Source organism: Haemaphysalis longicornis, unplaced genomic scaffold (genome assembly GCF_048455015.1).
Source record: "Haemaphysalis longicornis isolate Haplotype H1 unplaced genomic scaffold, Haemaphysalis longicornis Haplotype H1 scaffold_1, whole genome shotgun sequence".
NCBI classification, from domain to species: Eukaryota; Metazoa; Arthropoda; class Arachnida; order Ixodida; family Ixodidae; genus Haemaphysalis; species Haemaphysalis longicornis.
The window spans coordinates 90095701-90119194 of NW_027526203.1; the positions used below are offsets into that span (position 1 = coordinate 90095701).

The following is a 23494-nucleotide window of genomic DNA, read 5'->3' on the forward strand; positions in this document are numbered from 1 at the left end:
CAGTATGTAAATGTTTAAATGTTTTTCTGTATTACCTGGTATGCTAACAGTATGGGGGCAGAGGCTTTGTCAGGCATTCCGCCTATATCTCTGCCCCCTCAAAGATAGCGTCCGTGAAAACAATTTGAATAATAATAAAATCAAATGTGCGGGCGGGTGGCTACGGCAGTCGTGAGGGCCAAAACGTGACAGATGCGTGATCGGCTTAGTTTACACTATGTAGCGCCTACGGAGTCAGAGGATTGCTGAAACACCGTCACTTTGTAAAAAATAACTAAACAGAGGACATTTTGAACAAAGTAATTTATATGGATATTTTATTCGGAATTTCGTACTTGTTGTGAGATGACATTTGCGCTGTAAATATGACCTAAGAAATATCGAACTGGAGTAAGTTGAATTTGGAGGCCAGTTTTGGGATCGGCTCTTCCCTTCGCACTTTATCAAGTAACATTCCTTGGCTTGCTGGCGAAAGGTGGCCAATAGCTTTCGAGATTTTCGCTACGCCCAAGAGGTATATTTTTTCAATAAATCGCGCCTCTCTGTGTGTACATGATTTCGCTGTGGTTATGCACGTGAGAAATATTTTTCAGACGCCGTGGCTACAGTTAACCTGAGCCAGTTCTTTTTTTTTCTTTCGTTTCATTCATATCTCTGTTTCAATGCAGATTGCTCATCAACAGCTCCAGTGCTGCTGACATGACGGCTGCCTCGTTCCTCTTCACGGCCACATGTACAGGCGAATGGCTGCTGTCGTCCTACCACATGGATCTGCTGACTGTGTTCGGCTGCCGCACCAGAGCGATGCTGCAAGGTTTTGTCTTTCGGAAGGTGCTTTGTGCCGCTGCTCACATTACCACACATTAGGGCGAACATTAGTTTTTTTTTATTTTAAACGAAACGTTTCTTTTGCAAGTCATCAAGTGAACTCAACTTTATTCACCAGCACTCTTAAGTGTCACTATGAATGGTCGACCGGGCTATAAGATGCATTACGCCGCTGAACGCCCAGGAGCCATTCTGCATGGCAGCCAGTATACAAAAGTAAACACTAGAAAGAATATAAATTGCGGATCGCTTGGAGTTCGGTAAAAGTAAGAAACAAAAACGCAGGCGAATTCTCACTGGTTTAAGTGACACATGTAGAGAAGAATATTTGGTACTCCAGTGCAATCACGAATAGCCCTTTAAGTCACCGTGTCTCCATATGAAGACGCGACTTCGCCGTTTTCGTCGTGAAAACGAAACGAGTTCATGCTACAGAGCGGTGCGGCTGATGTACGAAACCTACGGAAGTGAAAGGTAGCACCATGGGATGTGAAATGGCGCAACCGCACTCATAAACATCGTTTCAAAATGGACACCACCACGTTTTGTGGGTGCTCCGGTGTGTTGCCGTCCTGAGTTCTCTTTTACTGCGGCGTAAATCATTTATAAAGGCTAAAAACACCTGTTTCATCTTCAGAAATTATTATTTGACCTCCTTGCTCAGGATATTTATTATTTTTATAGGGAAAAGCAGGATTGAGTAAAGGTGCCTCCGTATGAGGACGCGACGCCATTTGCGTAATAAGTATTCCAGAGAGACTAATCTTTCTTTTCTTACCTCTAGACACTTGACACTGGAAAACTTCCAAGTATGGAATTATTCTGCAGTGAATATATTTCGTGACTGAAAAGGATACACAGTGCAGTAAAACATACAGACGTCATAATCATGCAATATGGGAAACAATACAATTTTTAGGACACCAAGACACTAAGATGTACAGTTCCGCGCAGATGTAAACGGAGCACGGGAGCGGTGGCCGAACTGCATCGCTGCGCCGCGTATGGGCGCCGACGGGAACCATGGAGCGCCGGTCGAAGAGTGTGTTCGCACTGTCCCGCCGCCCTATCTGATATGTTTAATCGCCGCTCTGCTGGCGTGTCATGCTAGGAGAGATGGTCTTCAAAAGGCAGCGCTGGGCTATAGAGGGGCACCGGTTGCATTTCCGCTCGCAGGCATCATCGGTGACCGAATTCGCTGCTCATGAGCTGGACGAAGCTGCGCGCGCCCGCAAACCTGCCTTGTTGCGCGCTGTAAAGGGCCGCATAAGATTGTACGCCGCTGCGGTTTGACATAGCATGTCATTGCGATATAATTAATTGTAAGCCGGCAACAAAATTGCCATGTACAATATAGAAAGCACATTCACAGACATTTTCCTTGTTTGGAAAAAAAATGTCGCATACGAAATTCATTTTTTAATTTTGGGTTTGTCCAAAGTTATTGCTGCTGGTCAGTCCTGGTGTGTTCTGAAGAAAGGAAAATAGAAAATGTCCATGCGGTGGAAATTCTGTATCACAGAACACCGTAAGGAATAGGTACAATCGTACAATCGTTGCCTGCTATTACAGCGGGCCTCATACGGCGCATATTTTGTTGTCGCATTAACCCTTTCGCTTTCATTGAAGAGGATAGCCGTGATAAAATTTTGTACCAAATTAACCGATAACAAAATGGTCGCCATCGGCCATGACGACTAAACTCGTCATCGGTCATTTTGGTGCCTTGATGACACTTTTTTGCAACACATTGAGCCCATGCGGTGAAGCCATCTTTCAACTCAAAGCGGAGTTTTATTGATACCTGCAACACTTTCTTAAATAATATAAGGTGCTCTTTAAAAATAACAACGTGGGTTTTAGTGCGACAACAAAATATGCGCCGTATAAGGCCCGCTGTAATAGCGGGCAACGATTGTACCGATTCTTTACGGTGTTCTCTAATACAGAATTTCCACCGCATGGACATTTTTTATTTTCCTTTCTTCAGAACACACCAGGACTGACCGGCTGCAAACTCTTGGGACAAAACCAAAATTAAAGAAGAAATCTCGTAAGCGAGATTTTTTTTCCAAACAAGGAAAATGTCTGTGAATGTACTTTCTATGTTGTACAGTGGGGTCCACTGTTAAAGGGAAACGGCGAGCGCGTGGCCACTGCGCTCCGCGAAGCGCCGGCGCCGAGAAGTAGCGAGATTCGGAGACAGCCGGCACATGCGCACTGACCGCATGAGGCCGGAGAAGCCGCTCTGTCGTCTGCTACAACGCTCCACTGAGCCGATCAGCTTCCAACAGCTGAGGCATTTCGCACTCGAAGGATGCCAGCGGCCGGGCGAACCGCCGTAGCAGACGACACAGCGACTTCTCCCGCCTCGTGCGGTCACTGCGCATGTGCCAGCTGTCTCCGATTCTGGCCACTTCTCGGCGCCGGCGCTTAGCGGAGCGCAGTGGCCACGCGCTCGCCGTTTCCCTTTAACAGTGGACCCCACTGTACCTGGCAATTTTGTCGCCGGCTTACAAATAATTATATCGCAATGACATGCTGTGCCAAACCCCAGCGGCCTCCAATTATACGGCGCGCAACAAGGCACGTTTGCGGGCGCTTGCACCTTCGTCCAGCTCATGAGCAGCGGATTGGGTCGCCGCTGATGCCTGCGAGCGCCAATGCAACCAGCGCCCCTCTATATCCCAGCGCTGCCTTTTGAAGACCGTCTGGCCGAGCATGACACGCCAGCAGAGCGGCGATTAAACATATCAGATAGGGCGGCGGGGGCAGTGCGGACACATTCTTTGACCGGCGCTTTATGGTTCCCGTCGGCGCCCATACGCGGCGCAGCGATGCAGTTCGGCCAGCGCTCCCGTGCTCCGTTTACTTCTGCGCGGACCTGTACATGGCCAGTTAATAAAGTGCGCATGTAAATGCTTGCGAGAAACGATACTTTCGTGTTTATATTTATTAAGTACCACAGGTAGATTGCGTTTTCACGATCGCGTTTTGTATTGTGTATGGAAGCTGGGAACAAACCAAGGTGCATGGTTTCTAGCGTTGACAGCCGTATGTGTGGCTTTAGAAAGGCTGATAGTATTAAGAAATCTTATAGATAAAAAGGAGAGAAGAACATTTCACAAGTCCGGCCGTTAGAGTGATGCTCATATCGAATAATAATAATAACTCCATAAAATAACTCCATATAATAACTCCATAGCAAATCTCTGTACGAAATGGCACGCATTATCCGCGGTCAGCCAATTAAATTCCCTTCTGCGTTTTTTTTATTACGGTACGTTTAGAACTGTCCTCAAACTTTTTTATTTGGTCGCAGAGTAGAGTGTAGACTTGTTCCGGTGAATTAGACTCTGTTAACGCTGACAAGTCAAAGCTGTTAATTAAGCCATCAAAACTTTATTGTCCGCGATTGTAATATAAACTACGTTATTTGGAGTGGCGCTTCGTGAAGCAGGTGACAAAGGAAAAACTGGAGATGAACGGCAAGCAACCAGATAGTGATCTGCGATGCGGTGCAGAATAACGCAGGAGGCAACGGAATAGTTAGGAGCACGTACGACAACGATAATCTGACCACCTCATGTGTAGTACATGAGGTGGTCAGATTATCGTTAACTATTTCCTCACGAGTGGGAATTGTTATAGTGTTTGGTAAACCACACGAGGACAGGAGGGACGAGTAATCACACACAGTGCCCCTTGTTGGGCACAATGTGTTTATGTTTAAATCGCCTACTAAATGCAGTTCTTCCACTGAATTCCAAAGGTGTAATCTTTCTTCTAGTTCCAACAGAAAGCGGGTCTTGCTAGCGCACGGGGGTCTATAAAAAGCCAACAAATTTAGACAACGGGCGCGGCAAGTTAACTTCAACGCCAAGCACTCCGCATGCGCAAACTTCACGTCAATGGGCGAAACATCAAATATGTCTCTTGCAAAGATAGCGATTCCACCGCAACGACGATGAAGCCTTGTCACAAAACGACACTGATAACCGGGTACTGAAAATGTGCGCATGCAAGCCTCTGACGCATTGCTTTCAGTACGCACAAATGCATCCACGAATCCTGTTCCCGCTATAGCGACAAGCTTGAATTGTTCCCAGTGCTTGCGCAGGCTCCTGACATATGCGTTCACGACATTGAAATCATTAGCGGAACTTTTACCAAAAGTGTCTTTGAAACACTGAAAGTCTGGAAGTTGACAGCACGTGTTGGCCATGAAAGTTAGACAATGTTATCTAAGTCAGATTGCCTGAGTATGCGAAGGAGAGGCGATTTTTCGCTCTTTTTTCACGAAGATCTTGCCATGCTTCACCCATGTGAACCTGTAATCTAGTTCTTTTGCTCTAACCCTTGTGCGCCAAAACAGGGCGCGATTTTTTCTCGGCAGATTTTCGTTGAAGTAAATTTGATCAAGAGAACCGGATTCAATGAGGTTTCGAAGCTTCCCTCGGGCGTCAAAGAAATTGTCTCTGGCGGCTAGAGATGTGAAGCGGATAAGTATCTTCGGAATCGAGCCACGTTTGCACGGCAGGCGATGAATCGCCTCAACCCCCGACATGGAAAATTCCTGGAGTTCCAGTTTTTCAGCAATTTCTGCCAACACCTCGGTTAGGTTTTCGTTGTCTTTTTCCGGAAGACCATGGATTTCCGTGGATATTGCTCGCTCTCATTCAGCTCATACTGCAGCCACTCTAGCTGTTCAGCCTGCACCTTAACCGTTGTTTGAAGGGCGGATATCTCTGCATCCCTAGAAGTAGCAATAATCAATCAATCAATCAAGCAATCAATCAATCAATCAATCAATCAATCAATCTCTTTATTATAGTGCCCAGGTACAGCCGTAGCCTTTGTGCTGGCACACTTAAGAAGAAGACAGACGACGACACAAATACATCCACACGTGAGAAGAATAACAAAAGACAAGCGAAGAAAAAAAACTATAATGAAGAGTAAAGGTCATTTAACAAAATCAATGATTTGGGCACACTAAAGTTTGAACAATCAAGAAACGATAAAACACAGTGTCATAAAAATTTGACAATACAAACGGGCAGATATAGATATATAGGAGTAGGAACAGTAACAAAGGCGAGCAACATAAACGAAAATAGGGCAATGAAAATAGAATTAAAACTGGTCGGAACCAAGTCGGGGAGAGACAGAAGTCAGAAGGTCGCACATGTAAGACCGAAGGGGTGTATGAAACAGGTCAATATTATGGGAGTAGAGATTGTATGTTTCTTGAAGGCGGTACAATGTGAAGTGTCTATTGCATGTATTACGGGTACGAAGTATAGGGGACTTACGGGTAAGTTTCGACGGTACTCTAAGATTTACATTTGCAAGCAACTCTGAACAAGAAATAATCCCGTGTACAAGTTTAAATAAAAAAACTAGGTCAGCATTGGTTCGTCTGGACTTCAAACTTTTGAGAGGATTAGAAGTAAAAAAGTCTGAACCATTGTTTGTGGATAGATATGAACTTATTTTGCACTTTGTCAAGTATATTACTGTTCGACTGGCACGTGCCGTTCCAAACAACAGAGGCATATTCTAAAATAGGGCGGACAACAGACAAATAAAGTTTTAGTAGTGAGACAGGGTTGCTGAATTCTCTTGATATTCGACAGACAAACCCCAAGCGGCGAAGGGCGCGCTTAGAAATAGAATCCACATGAGAAGAAAAGTTTAGCGCACTGTCAAATACCACTCCAAGGTCACATATTTTACACACACGCGGTAGTGTGCACTTTTCACAACGTACGCATAAAGTATGGGGTTTGATTTACGAGTGTAGGACATAACCTTCGTTTTAGTGCCACTAAGAGCAAGTTTGTTCGCGGAGCACCAGTTGCTAAAAGCATCCACATCAGATTGAAGAGCTATGCAATCTTCAGCGCTAGTAACTTCTTTAAATATTTTGATGTCATCAGCATATAACAGAAAGCAAGAGTGATTTGTAGAGGCTGAGACGTCATTAACAAACAAAGAAAACAAAAGAGGCCCCAGAACCACTGGAAGCAGAACCACTGGAAGCATAGTAGGCAGCAGATTCTTTATCATTAACAGAGACAAAACATTACCTATTATTAAGATAGCTGCTGAGTAACTCCACGAAGCAAACGGGAATGTTATAAGTAGACATTTTATGCAAAAGCAAGGAATGGTCAACTATGTCAAACGCTTTGCTGAGGTCACAGTACACGGTATCGAGCTGACCCCGCCCATGCACAGCTTCCGAGGCAAAGGACATAAAAGACACAAGGTTTGTAGTAGTTGAACGGCCAGATAAAAAACCGTAATCAATCAATCAATCAATCATTTAACGTGCCCAGGAACAACCCAGAGGTCTTGATGCTGGCGCACGAAAAAAGAGAAAAAAATTAAGAATAACACAATAGAACAAGATGACTGTTCAGAAGAAAACTATCAGAGACACAATGCGTACAGAGATATTAGGACGACAGGACAAAAGTAGATTAATACAGTATGAGAAATAGCCAATGATAATGACGAAAAGTCAGATAATATACATACATACATACATACATACATACATACATACATACATATAACAATGCGCCAGATAAAGTAAAAGAGAAGGATATAAACAAATTGCACATGTGATGTTATCTTATAACGGTAGAAACCTTGGAGGAAAACGATAACTGTGACCCATGAAAAACATCGAGGTCAAGAAAATAAAAATAATAAAGACTTTGTATCCTGTTGAGGGTTGAGTGCTGAGAGAGGCGGGTAGTTACAAGAAACGGCCTGCTCTCTCTTGTTTGCTTCCGCGGAATCCGAAAATTAATACTATTGAGCAGTATAGGACAGGATATAGTACCGTGAACGAGCTTGAAAAGAAAGAAGAGATCGGCGCGATTTCGCCGGCAGCGAAGTGAAGGCAGTGACAATAGTTCAATGGTATTAGAACACGAGCCAGAGTCATTTTTAGCAAAGCGATGGTTGTAAACGCTTTGAAATTTTTTCTGGACACGCTCAACTACGTTACTTAAGGAATTAGAGATGCCATTCCAGATCACAGATGCATACTCAAGTTGAGGAAGACATATTGCGGTGTACAATTTGCGGAGTGGCATAGGAGAATTGAATTCTCTCGATATTCTACAAACACAGCCAAGAGAACGAAGACCCCGCTTAGCAACACGCTTAGTATGAGCTGAAAAATGCAAGGTGCTATCGAAGAGAACGCCGAGATCATTGATCTCACAAACCCTACATAAAGACACAGAATTGACAGAGTCTAAAAAAGGTACGCTAGATGATTTGCGAGTGAAACTCATGACTTTTGTCTTTGAAATATTGAGAGAAAGGTTATTCTTTTTACACCATTCTAGAAAAGAACACAAATCAGACTGCAACAAGCGACAGTGGTTAAATGAATGAATTTCCCTAAATATCTTTATATCATCTGCATACAAAAGGAAAGAAGAATTGAGAATGGCAGAAGAAACGTCGTTAACATACATTAAAAAGAGGAGTGGGCCTAATACCGAACCCTGAGGTACACCACTGGTCACTTTGTAAAAGGAGGACGTTTGGCCATTGACGGAAACATAATATTGTCACGTAGCCAAGGACGAAGCAGTTGTTTGGAAAAGAAACAAGTTTATTGGAGCGAACTTGTGCTCCCCTAACAACTGAAAAGAATACAGAGGCGGCGAAGCAGTGGTCAACAAAGTGACGTACGTGCGTCGGCGAGCGTCGCAGAATCAAATGCCCCGGCGTCTGCTCTGCAGGCTTTTTATCTTTCGGCGCGCGTGGTTCTGGAACCGTCGATTCGCATCGAGAGCATTGTAGATGCAAGAAGATTATTCCGGGATGTTCACGTTAGATCGGAATGCTCTCCGTATCTAAACAGATAACACATGCGGCACAGAAAGAAAGAATGGAACACCCGCTTCCCTTGGCACGGAGATAACACAGACCGGCGCAGCCGGGCGGTAAAAGCAAAACACAAATAAACAAACCCAATGCATGGTTCGCGGCAATATGATCTGTCACGAAGGTAGCTATGCAATAGATTCACAACAGCGGTGTCAACATCAAAATGAGCAAGTTTAACCATAAGCATTGGGTGATTGACTACATCGAACGCTTTGCTGAGGTCACAGTAAATGGTGTCGACCTGTCCTCTCTGGAATACAGGTGTAGATATTTGCGTCATGAAACTGGCCAGATTAGTGACGGTTGAGCGGCCAGGGACGAATCCATGTTGATTATTATTCAATGAGTTTTTCACATAAAAAGACAGTAAGTGGTGAAGGGCCAGCTCAAAAATCTTTGACATGGCACAGAGAAGAGAAATCGGTCGATAGTTCGAGACATCAGTTTTGGAGCCAGACTTAAATACTGGAAAAACACGAGCAATTTTCCACATGCTAGGAAATGTGGAAGTAATCAGACAGTTATTAAATATGCTAGTCAGTACTGGGACCAATATACTGCTATAAGCTTTTAGTATAGCTGAGGGGATACCATCTGGACCACATGATAAGGATGGTTTCAAGTGCTTAATGCATTCGCTGATGAGATTTTCATCTAGCGACAGAGCATTGGGTGTGTTGATTTCCAAATGTTGCTCGATAGTAGTGCTAGAGTCAGAGGCTTTATAAACTGAAGAGAACTGCGGGGCAAAACAGTCAGCGACGGCTTGTAGTTCTGTTCCATCGGAGTCCAGTAGTATTAAAGGCTCTACACTTTTGTTAGACCGTTTGCGTACATACTTCCAGAACTCAGCCGGCCTGTCAGAGGCGCTTTTTTCTAAGTGTGCAATATATGAACTGTGATCCCGTTTATATAGGCGTTTACAGGGAGTTCGAAGGCATCGGAAATCTTCCTTGCGCTCGAGAGATGGAGTGCTTTTAAGATTTCTGTGTGCGCGATCTTTATGCTTTAATAATAATAATAATAATAATAATAATAATAATAATAATAATAATAATAATAATAATAATAATCAATCAATCAATCAATCAATCAACCTTTATTTTTGGTGCACAGGAACAACCCTAGGGTCTTGGTACTGGTACACCATATACAAGCATTCATAAAAACAAACTAAAATCAAGACAACACAACACAGCAAACCATATATATGAAAGAAACAATAAGGTAAAAATAGTTACAGAGATCCCAGAAAGCAAAACAGCAAAACAGCAAAAAAAAGGAAGCCTAGTATTAGAAGCCATGACACCCGGCCAGCAAAACGTTGAAGGCACGTGAAAAATTGAAAATACACAAGCAAATACTCAATGCACATGACGGAGATAGATTATACACATAAAACAAAGGTTTTGTAACAAAATGTTAGGAAGTTTCAAAATGGAAAAACGAAGTTCAGCGTTACAAGCACTGACACTTAAACCGACAGAAATTCAAGCAACACAAAATCAGGAAAAGTGAAAAACAAACAAGCAAGATGATGATTTGCATAAAATAAATACGGAACAGAAATACGGCACATAAATGACATAAAGGCACTTAAGCTACAACAGTTTTCAATTCATTAGAGAACAAAGACAAAGAGCTCTGGAATATATCAAGACGATCGGAATATTCATTATATGCACATTGTATTCTGCAGATGGACGAACATCGTTTACTTAAAGCATCTGTTCTGAAAGTTCGAAATCTTCGGAAAAGTTTGTTCGGCAAGTTGACATTGATAAGTGCAACCAAGTCATCACACAAAATATCACCATGAAGAAGTTTATAAAGAAAGATAATGTCAGCTCTCATTCGTCGACACCAAAGGGACGGAATACTTTTGAGACAAGACATGCTGCCGTTTGCGTCTTCTTGTACATGACGGAAACGGTGCCTAAAGATAGAAAGGAACTTATTTTGAACCCTTTCGATGCGGTCACTATTGGACTTGCAAGTTCCATTCCAAACAACAGAACCGTATTCGAGAAGAGGTAAGCACAGAGCCGAATACAACTTTAAGAAAGGTAGAGGACTTTTAAACTCTTTAGAATACCTGCAGACAGCACCCAGACGTGGGAAGTCAGTGTAACGTGGGAAGAGAAAGTCAGAGAAGAATCAAATAGTACTCCCAAGTCCCGTATTTCAGTCACCCTCGGCAGTGCAGTGCTTGCTATTTTATAGGAGTATTGCAGCTGTTGAGTTTTCCTACTATAGGAAACAACTTTCGTTTTTGAAGGGTTCAAAATTAAGTCGTTTTTGGTGCACCAACGACGGAATGACACGATATCATCCTGAAGAGAATTACAGTCCTGAACATTACGCACTTCTCTGAAGATTTTCATATCATCAGCATACAACAAAAAAGAAGAATATTTAATGGCAGAAGCAACATCATTAATGAAAATGGAAAAAAGAAGCGGGCCCAAAACGGAGCCCTGGGGTACACCACTTGTTGCTTTGTACTTAAATGATGTTTGACCATTAACACTTACATAGCAATATCGCTCCTGGAGATAGCAACGTATAAGACCCACTAAGGAAGCGTGAACATCTAACAGAATGAGCTTGGCAAGCAATAACGAGTGGTTGACTACATCAAAGGCCTTGCTCATGTCACAGCAGACCGCATCAAGCTGGCTTCTACCAATGACTGCTGGGAGAGCCTGCTACATGAAGCATGCGAGGTTTGTGGAAGTTGAGCGACCACGCATGAAGCCATGTTGATTAGGAAGGAGGACGTGTTTAAGTGAGAAAGACAAGACCTTATGAAGAGATAACTCGAATATTTTAGAGGCAGAACAAAGAAGCGAGACTGGCCTATAGTTCATGGGGTCGGTTTTTGGGCCTGACTTGAAAACAGGGAATACACGACAGATTTTCCATGATCGAGGGTACGTGCCAGACCGGAGACAGTTATTAAATATTGAGGTGAACACAGGAACAAATATATTTGCATACGTTTTTAGAATTGCAGCAGGAATACCATCTGGCCCAGAAGAAAACGAGGGCTTTAGCCGCTTGATGCTGGCCCGCACGATGTTCTCATCCAATTGGAAACAAGCGGAGTAACCGTCCTGGTGACAAGATACGCTGCCGTCATCACTACGACCGCTAAGCCCAAACAAAGAAGAAAACTGACGAGCAAAGCAGTCGGCCGCATCTGCAACCTCATCGCCGTTGGAATCCAGTAGACGAATAGATTCTTTCGTTGTACTAGATCTAGAATGAATGTACTTCCAGAAGGCTCCCGGCTGATGAGTTGCTTTAGCTTCAACTGACGCCAGGTACAAAGCATGATCACGCTTGTGCAATATTTTGCATAGGGCACGTAGGCGCCGGAACTCCTGAGCGAACTGATTCGCACCAGAGCGCTTCATCTTTCTGTGCGCGCGTTCTTTGAGTTTCAGGGCATCCCGCAATTCAGAAGAAAACCAGTGTGGGAATTTGAACTTCTTTGGTAAATGTTGCGGGATGTATTTCTTCATACCCAAAAGCACAATCTCAGTAAAACGGTCAACTTGTTCATTGATATCAGAGAGGTCAATGACTGTTGACCAAGGGGCAGCAGAAAAGTAGCCAATAATAATAATAATAATAATAATAATCAATCAATCAATCATTTATTTGCGTGCCCAGGAACAGCCGGGGGGGCCTTTGTGCTGGCGCACGGAAACAGAAACACACGAAACATAATGTACACATCTCTCAACTACAAAATAAAATACAAAATACACAAAAAAATGAAAGGATAGCTTATGTTGAAGTAACGGAATGAAAGTCATTAAAGTGCATGAACTCAAGGATAAAAGACAAATGCAGAATAGGAAAAGTTGGCAGTTACGCAAATACAAACTCACAGACATGTTTGCGAAACAGGGTAGGGCAATCATTAAATATACCAAGTTAATCCGAGTACCGATTGTACGTGCATTGCAGTCGGAACACAGGGCACAAGACACGCAGACAATTGGGGTTGCAAAAGGTATCATGTTTCCTGGTCCACTTTTGCGGCACATAAAGACGAACATGTAGCAGCTCACCACAAGACACTATGCCGTGCATAATTTTAAAGAGGAAGAAAATATCAGCCTTGTTCCGCCTGGAAGTTAAGCATGATAGCGCCAATGAAGAGGGCGATCCAGGGTTATAATTACTATCATCTTGACGAAACAGCGTAAAAAACGGGGACACTATGAGAGAAAGACGACAGGACGACGCTGTACTCACAACTATTTTTTAATAAACTGCACCGCGCATATATATACTATGTCACCAAAGCGATGGTTGAAGATAGATATGAACTTATTTTGGATCCTTTCTACAAGCTTGCGGTTTGTTTTGCTCGTGCTGTTCCAGACAACAGATGTATATTCAAGCTGAGGACGACATATAGTTGTGTAGAGCTTGAGAAGAGAAATTGGCTCCTTGAATTCCTTGGACACGCGACAGACAACGCCAAGCGATCGAAGAGCTCTACGAGTAATTACCTGAATATGTGGAGAGAAGCTCAGTTTACTGTCGAAAGTGACGCCTACGTCATTAACCTCTACCACACGTGGGAGTAATTCACCATTGATGTTATAGGGAAACAAGATGTTGTCAGTCTTTCTTGTGTATGTCATTACCTTAGTTTTAGATGCATTAATGAGGAGTTTGTTGCATGAGCACCAATGTGAGAAGGACGAGATTGCTCTCTGGAGAGCGGAACAGCTGGCAGAGTTGGAAACAGATTTAAATATTTTTACATCATCGGCATAATCATTAAATAGTGTCGCGACATCATTTATAAAGATTGAGAAGAGAAGTGGCCCGAGAACTGAGCCCTGAGGGAAACCACTGGTGACCTCATAGGAAAGAGAAGACTGCCGATTTACATGCACGAAACATGACCTATCACATAGATAATTGCATATAAGAGATATCAGGGATGGTTCTATATCAAGCTCAGATAGTTTTTTTGGCTAAGAGCTACTGGAAATGCTTGTGTGATAGCACCATAAAAAGTCAAAGTAATATTTTGAAATCTTTGTTATTTATACAATTTTATTTCTATTCACTTTGTACCGAGCTTGAGCGGCCTATAAAACATGATAGAAAACTTGTTCGAATTGCTTTGCATTCCCAAATGAATGGAAAAGGTCATGACAGTCAGAATTTTTTATTAAAACACAAGTTTTTTAGTTCTCAGTTTTTTTAGAGGTGAATGTACAAAAGGCCATGAATGACTATTTGAATAAATAATTCACAGAGGTAAACCTGAAAAACCAAGGATGTCACGACCACAGCTGTTTATCAAGGAATGTAACGCAAAGAACCGAATCAAAATCCACCTAGCGGTCCAAAGAAGTCACTACAACAAACGACGTACGTGGCAAAAAAATACGTTTTGAGAAAACAGCTTCCGAGGTTGAAACATAAATATTATTCATGAAAAATCGCAAGGGTTGTAGCCTTTCGTGTCCTTTTGAACACGGGGTTCTGGGATGCCTTGCCTCGAAATTGGAGTGCCTTTTGCAGCCTTTTTCTTTCTACAAAACATCATCTTCAGCTTCTCTGTGAAGAGTACATAGCCCAGTTTGTGGACCAAACGGGCGAAGATAGCTTTCAAATTCAAAGCAAAGTAGGTTAGCTGGTTGCCTGTATTGCACTGGACAACTTCCCTCTGCAGTGTAGTGATCATGAAAACAAGTGAAGCACTATTTTTTTACCTAAATTTGAAAACTGGCTTTTGACTTGTTTTAAGCTGTAATTATAACCTTGCCTGGAGCAGCAACTTCGTACTCGTACGCGCAGGTGTTCATTGCCAAAAGTTTACATACCACAATAATACAAACGAGCTACTTTGAAGCTTGGTATAATATTCTGCGTAACGCCAACTTCAATGCATGCAAATTTTTTTAGTACTCGTGACATTCAGGGTATCCACTATTCCTCGCAGCACAACCAATAAGCACTAAAATATTGATTGATTGTATGGTTTAACGCTCCGACGCAACGTAGGCGATGACGGACGCCGTAGTGGGGGGCTCCGGATTAATTTTGACCACCTGGGGATCTTTAACGTGCGCCGAAATCTCGTATACAAGGGCGTTTTTGCTTTTCGCCTCCATCAAAAAAGCGGCCGCCACGGCCTGGAATCGAACCCGCGACCTCGTGCTCAGCGGCGCAACGCCCTAGCCACTGAGCCACCGCGGCGAGGTGCACTAAACTATAGATGTATGCATTGGTAATAATTAATAGTTTCCCTAAAAATTCAATTTGTTAAATGGTACGACGGTAAAGTACATTTTTAACGCATTGGTAATAATATTTTCCCTAAAATATTTCGATTTTTGAAATGATACGAAAGTAATGTACATTTTTAAAGCCGTCAACAAGGTTTTGTTCCTGACTCAGACCTGTTTGCATGATTACTCGAAGTGCACAGGAAACGTTGCGCAAGAAAGCGATATGGCTCGCCCGCATCGCGGCGATCGTATACCGCAACATGTCGTGCTTTGGTTATCCACGAAATGGCTCTTCAGGTTGCTTTTAATATTTAATCTAACTTCACAAGAATTAATTATAACTACTGGCGCTCAACCGCGTCCAGTTGCGCAGTCAGGAAATGCTCCAACGCGCAGCGGCTGCGCCCTGCGCCCCGCAGCTTTTGTCGCGTCAGCCGTTTGTGTGCCCCAATCTTTGACCGTTAACACTTACATAGCAATATCGCTCCTTGAGATAGCAACGTATAAGACCCACCAAAGAAGCATGTACATCTAACAGAATGAGCTTGGCAAGCAATAACAAGTGGTTGACGACATCAAAGGCATTGCTCATGTCACAGTAGACCACATTAAGCTGGCTTTTACCAACGATTGCTGGGACAGCCTGCTCCATGAAGCATACACGGTTCGTGGAAGTTGAACGACCACGCATGAAGTCATGTTGATTAGGAATGAGGACGTGAATAAGTGAGAAAGACAAGACTGTATGAAGAGATAACTCGAATATTTTAAAGGAAGGACAAAGGAGCGAGACTGGCCTATAGTTCATGGGGTCAGTTTTTGGGCCTGACTTGAAAACAGGGAATACACGAGAGATTTTCCATGAGCGAGGGAACGTGCCAGACCGGAGACAGTTATTAAATATTGAGGTGAACACAGGAACGAATATATTTGCATATGTTTTTAGAATGGCAGCAGGAATACCATCTGCCCCACAAAAAAGTCAGGGTTTTAGCCGCTTGAGGCTGGTCGCACGATGTTCTCACCCAGTTGGAAACAACCGGAGTTCCGACCTGGTGACAAGGGACGCGGCCGCCATCACTATTAACGCTAAGCCCAAAAAAAGAAGAAAACCGACGAGCAAAGCAGTCGGCCACCTCTGCAACCTCATCGCCGCTGGAATCTAGTAGACGAATATATTCTTTAGTTGTATTAAATGTAGAATGGATGTACTTCCAGAAGGCTCCCTGTTGATCAGTTGCTTTAGCTTCAACCGACGCCAGGTATGAAGTATGATCACGTTTGTGAAATATTTTACATAGAGCACATAGGTGCCGGAATTCCTGAGCAAACTGGGTGGTACCAGAACGCTTCATCCTTCTGTGCGCACGTTCTTTGAGTTTCAGGGCATACCGCAATTCAGAAGAAAACCAGTATGGGAACTTGAACTTTGTCAAATATTGCGGCATGTATTTCGTCATACCCAAAAGCACAATCTCAGTAAAACGGACTTGTTCATTGACATCAGGGTGGTTAATAACTGTGACCAAGGGGCAGCAGAAACGTAGCCATACAGCCCAACGTAACGGGCGAAATTGTAACGAGGTTGCGTGTTGTAGGAACTTACCGAACGGTGGAGCATTGAAGGGAGGCAACAAGAAATAGAAAGAGAAGGATTGAATACGTCGGGTATTACTAAAGACCAATCAGAGCGCGCCATCGAAGTTCGAAAAGCACAGGTCCAGAATATTTCCACTCCAATTTTTTATGCGTTACACTGTGCCATAGAAGTGAGAGCCAAAAAATCTAGTAACCTATAACCCTTCTGTTCAATGTGGTGGTTATAGTGGGAACAGGTTCGCTGGCTCCACTGAACGCCAGGAGCATTAAAAACTCCAAGAAGGAGGACCTTGCGGTTGCAATGAGTGTAAGCACCTGTTCAATGGAGGAGATTATCTTATTGAACGCGTCAGGAGCTACTGCAGGAGGAATGTAAAATACACCAACTAGAAGTTCTTCAGTTTTAGAGAGAGGAATTTCAACCCAGAGAGACTCATCTGCGTTTTTAATATCGCTACGAAGCACACACGGGAGAGATTTGTCAGCAGCAAGAAACACGCCGCCCCCTTTTTGTTTGCTTCCCGTTAAGGCACGATCATTATGATATACATGGTAACTCTGAGGAAAATATTTACTGGACAGGATATCAGAGCACAACCAAGTTTCGGAGATAGCTATTAACGGAAAACACGAAGCGAGAACATTACCAAAAAAGTCAGTTGCCTTTGTATGAATACCTTGCACATTCTGATAAAAACATCTAAACTAGTCATCATTGTTATTATCATGTGATTCTGTCAGAGATGTGAAGCAGGCCTTCGCGAAACACGCCTCGAAACTCTTTAAAGAGGCAGTCTTTCGGCCAAACAGCGGGGTCATTTAAGCGCTCGAAACACTCTTCACTCGGGGAAATATAAAAGGATGCATATAGAATCAAATTTAGTTTTCAGTCGTCTGACGCTCAAGGGCGAGACACCTAGCGTCACTAAATAAAGGCTTTTAGAGTATCGGCACTCTTTACTCTCATTGTTATGCGCCGCTAGGATTTCCATTGGTCGATCGGCACCACGTGATATTTGTTTACATATGGATGCAGCCATTTTGTTTCAGGCACCTCTCTCTTTGCTGCGTGGACGCTAGAGCGGCCGACCACACTCTGCCCGCCACAACCGGTGGCGGTTTCGTTGGGAGAGACGGCAGCACTGGAAGCCATGAACAAGATGGCCCCCAGATGCTTCCGGGTGCGCGAAGTGGCGGTAGTCTTAAGCGTAGCTTTTTTAGTGACGCTAGAGACACTTAAGGTTGACAGATGAGCATTGAGACTAGCAGAGGTGGTGGTCGGAGAAAGCTTTGAAACAAACATAGCTTTGGGGCGCTTCGGCTGCGAAACGACAAGTCCACATGTGTTCGATGCACCCACACATGCCCGGCTTCGGCGCTTCTTCGTGGCAGTCAGGCACAGACACGGAAAACACCGGGGAAGGGGTGGACGGAGTTGGAGGCTGTGTAGGAGACGCCGGAGACACCGACTGCAGCGGAGCCGACGTAGCCGATGAGGATAGCACTTCATTGTTAACAGCTTGGGCGAAAGAAGGCTTCCCCGAGCTGCCGCGCCCTCCACCCTTTAAGGCAGCGGGGCGGCGAAACAATTCGGCTCGCAAGGAGCAAACCTCTGCACGCCGGGAAGTGACCACCTTGAGATAATTTGCGCGGTCTCCCTCCCTCCCCTGACGGAGGCAGTCAAAAGCCTGCTCGTTTTCCCGGCGCAGAAGTTCGTTGTCCTCCCTCAGCTTCGCCACTTGGTCGCTGAGGAAGGAAATTCCCTCCAGCGCGTCAATGAGGAGCGCGCGAAGACCGGCAGGTTCGGCGCCAAGGTCACCCCGTTGGGGCGGGGGTGCCGCGGCCTTCTTGACGACTGCCGGCGAGTCTCGATGAAGGGAGCAGGGGGAAGAAGCCGTGCTTGCGGACGGGCTGATGTCGTCGCTGGCTCCACTATGCCTATCCTCCACCTCAACCGTTTCACAGATATTGCACTTGAACAGCCATGCACCAGATCTCAGGAGCTGAAGCTCAGCGTCTGGCCATACAACACACTTTGCGTGCACGCATTTCTTACAGGCAATGCAGCGAAAAAACTTTTGCTTACCGTAAAAAACGCAAGACCATAGAACACAGCAATCCTTGCTAGGCGCCATCTTGCGGCGTTTAGCCGCAAGATGGCGCCTAAGATAATAATATTAATAGCAATAATAATAATAATCAATCAATCAATCAATCAATCAACCTTTATTTTCGGTGCCCAGGAACAACCCTAGGGTCTTGGTACTGGTACACCATATACAAGCATTCATAAAACCAACTAAATTCAAGACAACACAACACAGAAAACCATATATATGAAAGAAACAATAAAGTAAAAATAGTTACAGAGATCCCAGAAAGCAAAACAGCAAAAAAAAGGAAGCGTAGTGTTAGAAGCCATGACACCCGGCCAACAAAACGTTGAGGGCACGTGAAAAATCGAAAATACACAAGCAAATACTCAATGAACATGACGGAGATAGATTATACACATAAAACAAAGGTTTTGTGACAAAATCTTAGGAATTTTCAAAATGGAAAAGCGAAGTTCAGCGTTACAAGCACTGACACTTAAACCGACAGAAATTCAAGCAACACAAAATCAGGAAAAGTGAAAAACAAACAAGCAAGATGATGAGTTGCATAAAATAAATACGGAACAGAAATACGGCCCATAAATCACGTAAAGGCACTTAAGCTACAACAGTTTTCAATTCATTAGAGAACAAAGACAAAGAGCTCTGGAATATATCAAGACGATCGGAATATTCAATATATGCACATTGTATTCTGCAGATGGACGAGCGTCGTCTACTTAAAGCATCTGTTCTGAACGTTCGAAATCTTCGTAAAAGTTTGTTCGGCAAGTTGACATTGATAAGTGCAACCAAGTCATCACACAAAATATCACCATGAAGAAGTTTATAAAGAAAGATAATGTCAGCTCTCATTCGTCGACACCAAAGGGAAGGAATACTTTTGAGACAAGACATGCTGCCGTTTGCGTCTTCTTGTACATGACGGAAACGGTGCCTAAAGATGGAAAGGAACGTATTTAATAATAATAATAATAATAATAATAACAATAATCAATCAATCAATCAATCAATCAACCTTTATTTTTGGTGCCCAGGAACAACCCTAGGGTCTTGGTACTGGTACACCATATACAAGCATTCATAAAAACAAACTAAAATCAAGACAACACAACACAGAAAACCGTATATATGAAAGAAACAATAAGATAAAAATAGTTACAGAGATCCCAGAAAGCAAAAGAGCAAAAAAAAAAGGAAGCCTAGTGTTAGAAGCCATGACACCCGGCCAGCAAAACGTTGAAGGCACGTGAAAAATTGAAAATACACAAGCAAATACTCAATGCACATGACGGAGATAGATTATACACATAAAACAAAGGTTTTGTAACAAAACGTCAGGAAGTTTCAAAATGGAAAAACGAAGTTCAGCGTTACAAGCACTGACACTTAAACCGACAGAAATTCAAGCAACACAAAATCAGGAAAAGTGAAAAACAAACAAGCAAGATGATGATTTGCATAAAATAAATACGGAACAGAAATACGGCACATAAATGACATAAAGGCACTTAAGTTACAACAGTTTTCAATTCATTAGAGAACAAAGACAAAGAGCTCTGGAATATATCAAGACGATCGGAATATTCATTATATGCACATTGTATTCTGCAGATGGACGCGCATCGTTTACTTAAAGCATCTGTTCTGAAAGTTCGAAATCTTCGGAAAAGTTTGTTCGGCAAGTTGACATTGATAAGTGCAACCAAGTCATCACACAACATATCACCATGAAGAAGTTTATAAAGAAAGATAATGTCAGCTCTCATTCGTCGACACCAAAAAGAAGGAATACTTTTGAGACAAGACGTGCTGCCGTTTGCGTCTTCTTGTACATGACGGAAACGGTGCCTAAAGATAGACAGGAACTTATTTTGAACCCTTTCGATGCGGTCACTATTGGACTTGCAAGTTCCATTCCAAACAACAGAACCGTATTCGAGAAGAGGTAAGCACAGAGCCGAATACAACTTTAAGAAAGGAAGAGTACTTTTAAACTCTCTAGAATACCTGCAGACAGCGCCCAGACATCGAAGAGAGCGTCCGGTAATTTGTGTAACGTGGGAAGAGAAAGTCAGTGAAGAATCAAATAGTACTCCCAAGTCCCGAATTTCGGTCACCCTCGGCAGTGCAGTGCTTGCTATTTTATAGGAGTATTGCAGCTGTTGAGTTTTCCTACTATAGGAAACAACTTTCGTTTTTCAGGGGTTCAAAATTAAGTCGTTTTTGGTGCACCAACGATGGAATGACACGATATCAGCCTGAAGAGAATTACAGTCCTGAACATTACGCACTTCTCTGAAGATTTTCACATCATCAGCATACAACAAAAAAGAAGAATTTTTAATGGCAGAAGCAACATCGTTAATGAAAATGGAAAAAAGAAGGGGGCCCAGAACGGAGCCCTGGGGTACACCACTGGTTGCTTTGTACCTAAATGATGTGTGATCATTAACACTTACATAGCAATATCGCTCCTGGAGATAGCAACGTATAAGACCCACTAAAGAAGCGTGAACATCTAACACACTGAGCTTGGCAAGCAATAACGATTGGTTGACTACATCAAAGGCCTTGCTCATGTCACAGTAGACCGCATCAAGCTGGCTTCTACCAATGACTGCTGGGACAGCCTGCTCCATGAAGCATGCGAGGTTTGTGGAAGTTGAGCGACCACGCATGAAGCCATGTTGATTAGGAATGAGGACGTGTTTAAGTGAGAAAGACAAGACCTTATGAAGAGATAACTCGAATATTTTAGAGGTAGAACAAAGAAGCGACACTGGCCTATAGTTCATGGGGTCGGTTTTTGGGCCTGACTTGAAAACAGGGAATACACGACAGATTTTCCATGATCGAGGGTACGTGCCAGACCGGAGACAGTTATTAAATATTGAGGTGAACACAGGAACAAATATATTTGCATACGTTTTTAGAATTGCAGCAGGAATACCATCTGGCCCAGAAGAAAACGAGGGCTTTAGCCGCTTGATGCTGGCCCGCACGATGTTCTCATCAAATTGGAAACAAGCGGAGTAACCGTCCTGGTGACAAGAGACGCTGCCGTCATCACTACCACCGCTAAGCCCAAACAAAGAAGAAAACTGACGAGCAAAGCAGTCGGCCGCATCTGCAACCTCATCGCCGTTGGAATCCAGTAGACGAATAGATTCTTTCGTTGTACTAGATCTAGAATGAATGTACTTCCAGAAGGCTCCCGGCTGATGAGTTGCTTTAGCTTCAACTGACGCCAGGTACAAAGCATGATCACGTTTGTGCAATATTTTGCATGGGGCACGTAGGCGCCGGAACTCCTGAACGAACTGATTCGCACCAGAGCGCTTCATCTTTCTGTGCGCGCGTTCTTTGAGTTTCAGGGCATCCCGCAATTCAGAAGAAAACCAGTGTGGGAACTTGAACTTCTTTGGTAAATATTGCGGGATGTATTTCTTCATACCCAAAAGCACCATCTCAGTAAAACGGTCAACTTGTTCATTGCCATCAGAGTGGTCAATGACTGTTGACCAAGGGGCAGCAGAAAAGTAGCCATACAGCCCAACGTAATCTCCCCGGGCGAAAGCGTAGCGAGGTTGCGCATTGCTTGAAATTACAGAACGGTGGAGCATTGTAGGAAGGCAACAGGAAATAGAAAGAGGAGGATGATATTTGTCGGGTATTACTAAAGCACAATCAGAGCGCGACACATTAACGCCATCGAAGTTTGAAAAGCACAGGTCCAGAATGTTTCCACTGCAGTTTTTTATGTGATTACGCTGTGCCATGGAAGTGAAAGACGAAAAATCTAGTAACCTATTACCCTTCTGTTGAAAGTGGTGGTTGTAGTGGGAACAGGTGAGGTGGCTCCACTGAACGCCAGGAGCGTTAAAATCTCCAAGGAAGAGGACCTTGAGGTCGCAATGAGTAGTGAGCACCTGTTCAATGGAGGAGACTAACTTATTGAACGCGTCAGGAACTACATCAGGAGGAACGTAAAAAACACCAACTAGAAGTTTTTCAGTTTTAGAGATATGAATTTCGACCCATAAAGACTCACCTGCGTTTTCAATATCGCTACGTAGCACACACGGGAGAGATTTGTTAACTGCGAGAAGTACCCCGCCCCCCTTTTGTTTGCATCCAGTTAAGGCACGATCATTACGATATACATGGTAATTTTGAGGAAAATACTCATTGAATAGAATATCAGGGCACAACCAAGTTTCAGATATAGCTATCAACGGAAAGCAAGAAGCCAGAACATTACCAAAAAATTCAGTCGCCTTAGTTCGAAGGCCTCGCACGTTCTGATAAAAAACATCTAAACTAGTCATTATTCTTTTTCTGATGTGTTGCGCTCAGAGCTGTGAAGCATGCCTTCGCGAAACATGCCTCGAAACTCCTTAAAGAGGCAGTCTTTCGGCCAAACAGCGGGGTCAATCAAGCGCTCAAAAAACTCTTCACTGACGGAAATATAAAAGGATGCGTACGTTTCAAATTTAGTTTTCAGTCGTCGGCAGTTCAAGGGCGAGACACCTAAGGTTAACGGATGGGTTTTAAGGCTAGCAGAGGTGGTGGATGGGGAAAGCTTTGAAACGAACATTGCTTTGGGGCGCTTCGGCGGCGGAACGACTACCAGTCCACATGTGTCCGATGCACCTACACATGCCCGGCTTCGACGCTTCTTCTCAACAGTAGGAGGGAGACAGTCAAGCACAGGCTCAGAATGCACCGGGGAAAGTTGGGACGGAGTAGGAGGCAGTG

General features: G+C 43.6%; 1 protein-coding gene across 1 annotated transcript in view; it reads left to right on the forward strand.

The window, feature by feature from the left end:
* LOC144177985 (ATP-binding cassette sub-family C member 2-like) overlaps window positions 1-23494 on the forward strand; it is a 603957-nt gene that overhangs the window by 209481 nt on the left and 370982 nt on the right. Inside the window, exon 9 of the mRNA XM_077705540.1 lies at window positions 669-831. Within this exon, the coding sequence (XP_077561666.1) occupies window positions 669-831 (163 nt within the window). The remainder of the gene's footprint in view (window positions 1-668; window positions 832-23494) is intronic.